The sequence below is a fragment of the Lycorma delicatula genome, chromosome 4 (assembly GCF_047948215.1).
Source record: "Lycorma delicatula isolate Av1 chromosome 4, ASM4794821v1, whole genome shotgun sequence".
NCBI lineage: Eukaryota > Metazoa > Arthropoda > Insecta > Hemiptera > Fulgoridae > Lycorma > Lycorma delicatula.
In genome coordinates this window covers 178672677-178685686 of record NC_134458.1, presented here as the reverse complement: position 1 = coordinate 178685686, position 13010 = coordinate 178672677, and the positions used below count along the sequence as shown (strand labels likewise).

Sequence of the window (13010 nt, the reverse complement as noted above, 5' to 3'; positions counted from 1 at the left end):
AGCTATGAATTATTAAAAATTTCTTATATCTTTTAATGTAAGCCTAAACAATAAAAATAACACAAAATTTATATGTAAATAATAATGAAATAGAAGCCAACATAACAGATGTATGCACACAAAATGATTTAAATAAGCCAAGATTTGCCACCGGACTGAAATGTAATTATATTATTACAACAAATAATGCAAGTTTTAAGTATGCAAACACATTAATAGAAAATTATAACATCAGCAATTTATAAGTGATACATTTAAAAGAATTTTGTTTTTTTTCTATTATGCCTAATCATCCATGCAATTGTTAACAACGGTATGAGAGGACTGAAAGAGGGCAAAGAAAGAGAGATACATTATATGCTTTGATTTATGATATTTTGCATCATACTCAAATCTATTTAAAACAGAACAAATAAATACAATAACTGAATAATTACTTTTCTAAACGAATTGAATTACAACAAAGTTTTATATGTAACGTGGTTTACTGAACATTCAATAAACTTAAGCATTCTCATAATAGACTGGCAGTTAAAAACATGACATACATATAAGATACTGATGTAAAAATAACAGTGTTAAAGGAACTCAGAATACAAATCAATCAGATATTTGTAAACAAAAATAACAAACAATTTCTAAATCGGCGAACAGATTTAGAAATTCTTTGATACATCATACACAGCATGTTCTATAAGTCGCTACTAATTTTACAATTTTATGCTGGTAGACTTTTTAAATTTCAAAGTAGCAAAAAAATATATGCCTTTGAGGAATATATTTTATACACTGTTAAAGTAATATAATTTGTATGCTGGAAATAACACAATTAATTTGTATTTTAAACTGGAACTTCATCGTACTTATACATCATTGGCTGGATAAGACAAAAATATTAATGTATAAAAAAAAAATCATCAATCTGATAATTTCAACCACTAGCATTCACTGATATACAAATAAATTCTATTACATTGTAATATCATAAAACATTAACTCTTTTTATTTTAGTATTTTTAGTATAAAAAAACCAACAAGAAAATATCAGTACTATATAAAATTTGTATTTGAAAATTTAAATAATGAAATCATTCCTTCTTTTCTTTCCAGCAAATATTATTTATATCCCCTTTCAAATATGCTTCCAATAAGGATATCCCATGAAAAAACATTTCCTTTTTATCATTTCTGAAAAAGTAATGCCTTGGAAAGTTACATTCTATGTAAAAAAAATAATAAATAAAATCATAAAGTAATACTTAAATAATAAAATTATATTGTAAGTAGCAAATAAAATCACATAAAATAAGGAAATATTAGTCATAAAATAAGCATATGGTTGATTAATAATATCAAAACAGACAAAAAATGTTAAGCTTGTAGGTCTAAGTAGTAAAAAGTGACAACATTTTACACAAAAATCCAATTTTTAAGATGTTAATTGCTATCAAATCCTTTTTAATGCAATAAAAATATTATCATCTTATCATAACTTTTGATCTCTGTAGAGCTTCTTTTGGTGCAATACTGAATGGTAGTGGTGATAAGGTAAGCTTATCTACCTCCCAAATTTACCTTAAAGGTTGATAACAGTTTTCCATTTAATTTTACTTTAAATTTGGTGTTACTACTTATAAATTAGCCAAGATTATCTATCATTCATCCAGACTTTTCCACTTTCTCTATTATTATCTCCTTCACTGAAATAGATCAGTAGATAATTTTCATTGAAATCTTAGTACTTATCTATTGATTTTTGTACATGATGCAACTACTCAGAGCATTCATAATTCATGCAACCCAAAATGGACACTGATCCCACTGTTGTAAGTTTATTGTTACAGTGTTCCTGGCTAGGCAGATATTTTTTCAGACTATTAGGCTCAAAGGTCAAAATGGATAGATCATATCACCCATTCTCCTCCAACTGTGTAAGTAGTTTAGCAACAGATTAGCAAGTTTGCTGTTTTTACAAGCACAGCGTATGATTATTCTGGAATTTTATTTAATCACAAGGTTGTCCAATCTTATTCAGAAAAGGCTAGAGTGTTTTTATGATTAATTTTCTCAATAAACAGGAAATGTAGCTTATCGTAACCCTAGTGATTGGTCCATCAATGGTACATGATGACAGTTTGCACAACTTCAATCACTTTTACATTTTCCAGGAAAATCACTCAGAAAATCTTTTGGAGAAACTGGACTTTTGGTCGATGTTCAGAAGGCTGCAAAAAAAAACTGAAGTTTGGCTCATATCGAATTTGACCAGTGCACAAAATTATTTTAACCTGACTTTTACCAGACAATTTCGGTTTGACCAGAATTGCCAGAAGATGGGTCTTATGTCTTCCCTTACGGGGTTGGGATGCTGCAGATGGTTCAAATGTTTCATTCAAGATGATGTAGCCCACTAGGCTGGACTAGTAGTTAACTCATCATCACAAATTTGTTGTTTTACAGTTGATTTTCAATGTAGAAAGTTCTGAGGATCAAATCCTAGTAACAGTTAGTTGGTTTTATACAGATTTGAATACTAGACAGTGGATACCTGGCTTACTTTGGTGGTTGGGAATCAATCACACATCTCAGGAATCTGAGGCCATCTCAGGCCTGAGTCTGTACAACACTACACCTTGAATTCATTCTAATCTATTGATCAGTGTGGGGGGTTGCTTATTGTTCACTAGTTAAACAGATTGCAACGTACACATTAGGAAAAAAAAGATGATGTGCTCATTTTGGACAATGTTTCTTATTCAGATGAAACGTGGTTCCACCTTTCTGAATATGTTAACAATAAGAATCAGAGAATCCCCAATTTATTATTAAAGTCATTGCATTCACAAAAAGTTGACGTTTGGTGTGCAATTCACGACAAAGTGATCAGACCCATTTTATCACAAAAAACATTAACTGCCATTTTTCAGTAATTATATTACTGATTTCATAGCACTGATTTAAACTGAAGAGCAAAACTACTGGTTCAAGCAAGATGGTGTTACATGCCACTCTAACAATTCTACTATAATTCTTATATGAATTTTTTGATGATGATTTTAATTTCCCACAGACTAAGGCCTCAACGATCTACAGATCTTTAATCATTAGATTTTTATTTATGGAGTCATCTGAATGATACTATTTTCTAGAACAACCCTCACACTTTGGATGAACCGAAAAAAAAAAATTGAAGGCAACATCTTTAATATAGGGCAGCAACTCCAGGGAAAGTTGTGCTGAACATGAAGAAATTAGTTGTGAAGCCTGCATGGATAATGTTGAAGGTAGACATTTGGAACATTTATTGTGACATATAAAGGGGAAATAGTTTGCTTAGTTTTTGTTTTATACGTGGGTCGTGGGAGTTTACAATCTCTGTATTTACTTCTTCCTTGATATTTTTTTTAAAAAGCCAATTTATTATTTCCTTATGACTAAATTTATGAAAATTTCTCGATTCTATATTATTTTTAAAACCTTCATACATGTTGTTGAAGAGTGATTGCTCGCTGTAGTTACTGCAATCCTGTTTATTCCCCTTTTTAATAGGAATAATGACTACTTCCTTCTATTTCTTAGTAATGAATATCTTCTCCCATACATATAAAATCAACCTGTTGAATTTTTTGTGCTGTTCTTTGTTCCTAATTTCAGAGCACTATCTTCAACTACCCGTTAAAGATTTGTTGATTTTTTACTTCCTTGTATGAAGTAAAGAAAGTATTGTGATCGCGAAAAATGTTGGTTTCCAGATTTCAACGGAAATATCCGTTTTAAACATCTCTGAATCCATTTAAACTATTTTCGGCGTGACGTCTGTATGTACGTATCTATCTCAAATAACTCAAAAACGATTAGCCATAAGATGCTTAAATTTTGAATTTAGGACTGTTGTAATATGTAGTTGTGCACCCTCCCCTTTTGATTACAATCAACTGATCCAAAAGTGTCCAAAAAAGCCCAAAATCAAAAAAAAATTGGATTTTAGACTTTTTCTTAACTGCAGTAATAAGCTCTCATTGACAGCTTTTCAACGATATATAGCGGTACTTACTTTCATTGTTTCCAGAGTTATAGCCAAATAAAATTTTAATTAATGAAATATTTTGTCCTTAAAGCGGAAGGTACATCAGTTCGAATCAGAAATCATCTCTTTTTTTTAACTCCTAAAAAAAAAATATCAAAAAATATCAAAAGTTATTAATAAAACAATATTTTGTGTACTTTTCATTTAAAAAAAAAAATGTGTATGTAATTTAACAGGTCCACCAGGAAGTCATTTGGTGTCCACATTAATTTTTTTTTTAGTAGATTGTGTATTGCATTCATTACTTCTTCCGAGGAAGGAGTCAAGACTTCAGCAGTGTAATTACAAATTTGATGAGTTCCTCATAAATTGAAGAGCTCGTAAAAATATTCATCCCAAATCTTCAATTCTTGTCTTCTTGCATGATTAATCTGAACTATTTTATCTTTTGACTCGATATGCATTTGATGAATAATTTTTTTAAACAACCTTAGTAAACAATAGAAATCTCTGGAACTATTTAGTGAATGATCTTCAGTTTTGTCAAGAAATTTATCTATCCACTTGTCTTTTTTTCCTAAACATTCTGTAAGTTTTCTCTAACATTCACCACTTTATTTCTCGATCATACCTCTTTAGCTTTTTAGCTTTTTATTTTTTTGCTATCTCATCAAATTGACATAGCAAAAACAAATTAAATAAATAAATTTTTCTTGTTCATTTTTCTTCTCGGCAACTGGAATATGATTGTTAGTTTAATCCTAAATTTCTGAACTATCTCAGTGGCCTTACATTTTTTCTCTGCTAAATGTTTCGCAGTTATTTTTATATCTCCTTTTCTACAGATATTCTTTGGATAAATTCCATTAGGACTCGTCATCAAACGAATACTTTGCTCCTCCTACACTTTAATTCCTGCTACATGTATCATCTATTAACACATGATCAGTTTAGTTATAGATTTTCCTGTACATTGAGAATCATGTAAATTTATAAACATATTTTTCTGACAAAAACATGTTGATAATTTCCATTTATCTTGTAATTTCTAGGTTCAATTTTGTGATCCAATTATCATAAAACATTTCATGAAACATTTAGTTTCCTGCAACATCCTTCCGTAACTCCTTCCTTCCTATTTAAGTACAGATGTTTCCCATTCTAATTTTAAGACCATAAAGTGGTAATTACTTGGATTTTCTGTTAGCATTTCAAAGAACTTGTCCTCCATACTCTCTTCCACAATTTCTGCAGTCACAAGAAAACTAATTTATTCCTAAATTGTCCTTAATTCTAATATTGCATATTCTTTCATTTATTGTTAAAAAAACAACTTCACAGCATTTTCTGATGTTTTACTTAAAACAAATCTCAACCATCTTCCAAACAAAAAATCTCCCGCTGTGTTTCTGCTATAGTTTACAATAAAAAAACTTTGCAATTATTTTTCCCACAAGAAAAGGCCGCCATCTGATTTATTTTTTAAAATTACCAGACAGATTTCATAACGATTAATGTGAGTATCCTTTGTTTTACACTTGGGTCGCGTGAGTTTATGAACCCCTTTATTTACTTGGTCGTTGATATTTCTTGTAAAGCCAATTTGGGATTTCCTTATTAGTGAATTTATGTACATTTCCGAATTCTGTATTATTTTTAAAAACTTTATTCATGTTAAAGACCAATTGCTCGCTGTAGATTTTACAATTCTCCTTTTATAATTTATAAGTTTATAAAACTTTATTATATAAATTATAAACACCTAGCAGTCAGAGTTCTGACATCTATACGTTTGAGTCCCGAATCTTATACGTCTGTAATATTTCTTCAGTGTTTTTGTTCCGTTAATTCGATCGTTATCCGAAGCTTTTTGTCGATATTTTACAATAAACATTTTTTACCGAGATAAATATTTTTTACCGAGATACACGCTCGCATGGGTTCGGAGGACCGGCGTGTCGGCCGGATTTTTTTCATTTAATCATTGCCGAGATTACCGAAGAAGATTTCTGTCTGCGCGACAGGGAGATAACAGAACACCTTCACTTTCACACTAATAGGACAGGCAGTATTATAATTGCTATATAAGATGATTGCTTGGGATAAGGTGTAGGCATACTTTATTGTATTTTAACTTTTTTTTTTTTTTTTTTACAAAAAAATATGTTTTGTGACTAAGTGATGATCAATAGAGTTGTTGATGGTAGCGTAATTTACAAGAAAAGATAAAAAAAGGAACTGTTTTAATCTTTTTTTATCGCAATTTTATTTTATTAGCATGTTTAATCTTTTGTATAAAAATTAAAACTAAATTTTGAAAAAAATATCTACAACGGAAATGACACATAAACAAACGATTAGAATATTAAAGGATGTTAATGTAAAAAATTTTTCTATCTTTTATTTCATTTATAACATCTTAGTTTACCGAGAACGAACGGTTTTTTTTATTTTCAACAAAATTGATTATTAATTTCTAGTGTTTAGAATTCGAAAAAGAGTAGATGAATAACAAGAAAAGTTTATAAAATAAAAGTGTGAGACAAGTACTATACGCGATAGATAAACAAAATGAAAAAAGAAAACTAGGAAATAGGGGGATGAGAGAGTAGTGTAGCGAGGAGACGAAGATAAGACAACAAACAAACCTTTTAACCACAACAGTTGTGTGAGAAACGAGACACGATGAACTTCGTCAATGCGTGTGTGTTATGCGCCTTATTTTTACCTTTATGTTATAAAACAGTGCAATCATTACGACACACAGGTTTCGTTCTGAATAATAATGCTACCGTAAATGACGAAATGCAAGTAATAAACAGAACAGATTACTTAACAAAATACAATAAAAATTGTAATATAAACATTAAACCGTGTTTTCCAAAATGCTGTCCGATCGGACAAATATTTAATGAAAATCGGGTATGTAATTATAGTACTTCAAAAACAGTCTTTGATGATATCAAAATATATAAAAAAGATAACGATAAAAATTATGAAAATTACGACACGATTATCGTTAATGAAAGTTATTTAAATATCCTACAAGGATTACCGTGTCCCGAAACAAAGGATCATTTTATATTATATCCTTTTTCTTCAGCAGATGAATTTAAAATTTTAGATACAGGTTCAATATTAGAAAAGCAAACAAACATGGAATACAGTGCATCGACTTATTGTATGGAATTATACGAAGAAGATAATTCAATTGTAGCTTTAATATGCGATGATAATTTGTATTCAGTGGATATGATTACTGAAGATTATCGTCATACGTATTGCGGTATGTTAATTTCGGTAGTGTTATTATTTGCAACATTTTTAGTTTACGCGTTACTACCCGATATAAAAAATCTACACGGTAAATGTCTAATGAATCACGTGGCTTCATTAGGTTGTGCGTATCTATTTTTAGCTGTTCTACAGATCGATCAAGAATCAAGTATATCTCATAATACATGCCTAATTTTATGTAAGTAATTATTTATATATCTATATTATCTTTATATTCTACAACTAAGTCGAACGGATGTTAAAATAACCAACAAAAAAAAGGTCAAATATGAAAAGACTTAATTTTTTTATTAACAGAATGACAGTTTAAAACGACTTCAAAAAAAGAGGTTCTTAATTTAAACCGTATGTACGTGCAAACTCTTTTCTATAACAAATCTATCGAATTCAATAATTATTCTTCCTTAATTTTTCAGTGGAAGTGGTCTTTCCAGTTGTATTTTTTTTATAATTAATCATGAAAGCCTTTTTAATGAAAAAGTGCATTCTCTAAATAAACGAATAAATAAATATTTTTATAGAAGAACATAATAATGCAAAGAATAGTAACTATAAGATAATTTATAAATATAAAAATAAATTATAAGGTAAAAATACAGAATGTCCCGTAAGTTTCCATACATGGATTACATAAAAATAAATAACAATAATAATAAAAATGAATAATATAGTGATAAATACATAAAAATAAATAAAAATTATTTACATAAAAAAATGTTTATTTTTCCTACATATGGAAACTTATGAGATATTCTGTAGATGTGATTAAAGTATACGCTTTAATAAACTTTAATCGATTGATTTTAAATTAATTATTTAAAATTCAAACACATAACATAATTTTAAGGTTATAAAAAATTATTAAAAAATCACGACTACCAAAAAAAAACATTACTTTTAATATGGATAATTAATAATACAGAATAATTAAAGAGCGTGCGAGTGACAATTTTGTATACAGTATAATTTTTTTCGCATTTTTAAATTTATTTAAACATATATCCTATGACAGTCCCGGTAACGTTAGGATTCCAACGAGGAATCATACATTAAAATCGGTTCAGCCGTTGAGCTGCTACGGTGGAACATACATATACATCCTAAATACATTACACTCCTTTTTGGGTAGGCGTGTAAAAAGAGAATCTTATAATTTTTTTTTTTAATAAATTGGTGAGAAGATTTTTTAAATAGTTGGGCAATTAATTAAAAATGGCATCCGAAGCATAATAAGGGCCTTTTTTACAAGCCGGAGTATTGGATTAAGTTTTACAAAAACAGTTCCGTTGTCTGATTTGGTATCGGTGAATGCTCTTATTCTTGAAGAATAAGTGACTATTCATTTTGTAACTTGCACATTCATAAATATAAACACAAGGAAAAGTTAACATATTTAATTTTCTGAATATCGTCAACACTATATTTATGGGCTTACAGCCCATTTTCATATCTTGAAAATCGATTATATATTTTTGAGGAGTCCCAAAAAAGTGTTAACATAATAAATATTTAATAATAATGATAAGCTTAGCCTTTTATTAAGGTGGCGCTTTAGAACAAACAGTACGGTTTGGTTTTATTACAAACGAAATCAATTTGAAATCCCACGAGAACTTGTCATCTAATAAAACACCCAGAAATTTAGTTTGTGGGCAATAGAAATACTATAGTTATCATTAATGGGAATTCTATTTACGCAATAAATAATATTACGTTTACCTGAGAAGCACAATGCAACGGTTTAATCGATATTTAAAGTTAGGTTTTTACAATCCATCCAGTAAATAATTTTTTGGGCTGATATCTTAGAATTTTCAATTCTTTTAAATAATCTTCAAATACAGATACAAAATTTGACGATATTTTCATCAAAAATAAAAAAATATATATCCTAAAGGTATATCTTACATACATATATCATTTTATTATTTTCTCGAAGTTTCAATAAAATTATTAGGAAACCTTAAAAAAAAATTACCTACTAAAATTTTAACTATATAAAAACAAGACTGTAAAAAAACCGTCTTCAACATAAAATCGCTCCACAGTGTAAAAAAAAAAATAATAATAAAAAAATCACTACAGCAAAAGAAACAGGAGATTAGAAATAACATATAAACTGTTTAAAAAAATCTACAATAAAAAACGATTTCGATCAATGGAAAAATAAAAATTACTGCACAGTAGAGAGATATAAGTATTATACGCAATAGAGTGTCATTCTGTGAAAACGATTGGACTAATCAAAGGATTAAGAATGTGGATTGAGACCCACAGAAGAACTGTATAAAATAGAAGGAATGATCGATGGATGAAGTCGTTACTTGATGAAAATCCATCAAAACAAAAGAAAATAAACAAAACGTATTATTTGATTTTCAAAATTTGTTAAAAAACCTCAACAGCTATTTTGGTGCACAGTACTTTCCACAGATGTTAGAACAGAATAACTGGAAGATACTATATAGCGAAATGTTGGTTTTTTAAATTTGTGAAATTAACATTTTTTGTTTATTTTATTTTATTTTGATAGAAGGAATGGACACAAAATAGAAGATGCAATGACAAAAAGAAGGCTCAACTACTTCGGATACTTACACCGAATGAATGGAGAAAAGCTAAATAAAACTGTCCTTTAACTACTTCTGTAACAAAAAATAAAATAAAATAAAAACCAGTGGATGGAGAGAACGATTAAGGAAATTGAGGAGTTGGACATCTAAGAACAAACAATTCTGGACAGAAGGTGCGCAGAGAAACTATCAAATTTTTGAAGGTTTTCAGGATAATAACAGAAGAGGAGCGGTAGGATAGTAACAGAAGAGGAGCGGCGGACTACATAGAGGAGAGAAGGGAAGCAGCCAGAATTACGTAGAATGAAGAATCGGGAGGATTGAGGATCGGAAAAAAGTTATACGTTTTTTAAAGCCTCCGGGAGCACAGAGGTATTGCTTCAGAGGATGAGATGAAATGGCAATGTTTTAGCTAGTAAAAATGCCATGCCTGATTGGGATTCGAACCCGTTACCTCCGAATGAAAGGCCTATACGTGGTACATAGCTGGCCTGAATGTAAAAAAATAATGTAATGGTTTTTAGATTTTTCTATAAACTTTACAATTTTTGGAGTCGGCAAAATATTAGTGTAATTTTTATTTGTAGTTTTTAATTTACGACAAAGTATAAAAACATAAATTGTTAAATGAACTGAAAACAAGAACTGTTTAAACAAATTAAAATTGGAAATAATAATCCGTTATTTTTAATTTATTAGGATAGTTTTATTTATTATGAAATTGATTTTTTACACGAATGTCCAAAAAGAAGTGTAATGTATTTAGGAAGTATTTACTCATATGTATGTATCTATGTTCCGCCATAGCAGTTCAACCGGCTTAACCGATTAGATGTATGATCCCAACTTTGAATTCTTACGTTAGCGGGAGTCATAGGCTGTATAAATATGTATATGTATGTTTAAATAAATTTTAAAAATTTGAAAAAAATTATACTACATACAAAATTGTCACTCGCACACTATAATTATGTTATACTAAAAAACAATGTTTGAAAGGAAAGCGCAAGCTGTTGCAAATGACTACGAAAATTAGTTTATTACTTGAATATATTGGTGGATTATGAATATGGCGATTTACTTGAAAATATATATGACGGTGAAATCATTACCACTAGTAATACCAATTGACGTGAATCGGCATGGGTCAAACTGTTTCCAGATGATAGGAATTAGTTTAGAGAATATGGTCAGTGCCTATAACTCCACTTGACTACTACCAATCAAGGGTAATAAATAACGAAAGGACGAGTAACTGTTTTACGCCCTCTGAACTGTAAAGTTACAAAGCTCAGCGAAAAGTCTCTGTTTATGGTCGCTTACGCCTAAATGGAGTTGACCCTAATAATGTTGTTCAAAACATTCACCTTGTGATAGTAACATTCGAGGCACTCAGTCATATTGGCATAGCCCACCGGGCTGGTCTAATGGTTAACTCGTCATCGCAAATCAGCTGATTTCGAAGTCGAGAGTTCTATGGTTTAAATCTTAGTAAAGGCAGTTACTTTTATACGGATTTGAATGCTAGAACGTGGATGCCGGTGTTCTTTGGTGGTTGGGTTTCAATTAGCCACACATCTCAGGAATGGTCGACCTGAGATTGTACAAGATTATACTTCATTTACATTCATACATATCATCCTCATTCATCCTCTGAAGTAATACCTTACAGTGGTTCCGGAGGCTAAACAGAAAAAGAAAGAAGTCATATTGGCATAAAGCCTTCACGGATCTAATGGCAATGGTCCGAAATTTAGGGGCTCCGCACTTCCACATTACACTACCGTGTAATGATCTGGACATCCTATTTTTAAAAAAATTTTTTGGCAATCATGTTTTTTAATTATTAACAGATTTAAAACTTGTTTAAGCTATTATAATACTTAGCTACTGAAACCCCCCTTTTTTCTTTTCTTTTTTTCTTTAATCGGATAAGTGGATGAAAGGATTTGGGGGGTTTTTTTCCTTCTAAGGATCCACGAATTAGACTTTGTAAAAAAAGTTCATTTAAACGGTGTTTTAATTTATAAAAATACCATTCAACATAATCACGTGTTTGACGGTATGCAATAAATATTTAGTATAGTGGCTTATTACAGAAATATAATTTGGTGATATCTTCTTACCAGTCGTATACAATTTTTATACTTTCAAACCGGGTGATTGGAATAATTATTCGAGTTAATACAAATACGTTCTGTAAAAACCACTTAAAAGATTTAAATTTATTTAAGTGCACGCTTTGTAAAGCGTGCATCGTTTCTATTTAATAAACAGTATAGTAAAAACAGGCAAATGACAAATTTTTTTCCATAAGAAATTTCAAATATCCTTATTACAGTAGAAATAATAACCGTTTTATTTTCATATTTAAACTATATATAGTCGCTTAAACTTAATATTAAACTGAATATTCTATATTAATTCTAAATTTCTTTGATACACTGACAAGTTTTACATAGATGAAATGATTTTAATCTAGAATCACCAAATTAAATTAATTACACATACCCAGGGATAACTTTAATGTTTGTTGCTTGTCTAGTTTTATCTTGGGCAGTAATTTTAAAGCTTAATAATTATTTGAGTTATAATAACACTAAAAAATGAAGATTATTTTATCTCTCATCACTTATGTATATATATTAAAATATACAATCTATATAAATAAAAATATAAAAAATGTTCGTTTGTTCAAAATCTTAAATCTCCGTAAGTTCTTCACCGATTGCTTTGAAATTTTGACACAACGTTGCATTCGAATACGCGGGTTTTTATATACCTACTAACCTAAGATGTCGCACCTGTGACAGGTAAAAACATGTTTTTTTTTTTTAAAACAGCGCTATCTGTTGGACGTAAAAGCAACACACGCTATACTAAATATTTTACGATTTCATTTCAATGTATCTGATATGTTTGTCCGCTATAGACTATAAAAGTTTACACTATAAAAGTGTAAATACGCGCGGGGAAAAAAGAGAGAAGGGGAAAAATCTGACAAAATAAAAGGGAAGAAGAGGAAAATGGAAAAAAGAAAAAAAAGGGGAAAACTGGGAAAAGGAAAAACGGGAAAAAGGAAATGGAAAGGGGAAAGGCGAAAAAAAGAAAAG

At 29.6% G+C, this 13010-nt stretch overlaps 1 protein-coding gene across 1 annotated transcript in view; it reads left to right on the top strand.

Moving 5' to 3' along the window:
• The first annotated feature begins 6450 nt into the window (after positions 1–6450).
• LOC142324112 (G-protein coupled receptor Mth2-like) overlaps positions 6451–13010 on the top strand; it is a 142057-nt gene continuing 135497 nt past the window's right edge. The window contains exon 1 of the mRNA XM_075364775.1: positions 6451–7502. Coding sequence (XP_075220890.1) covers positions 6713–7502 — 790 coding nt within the window. The 5' untranslated portion in view covers positions 6451–6712. The remainder of the gene's footprint in view (positions 7503–13010) is intronic.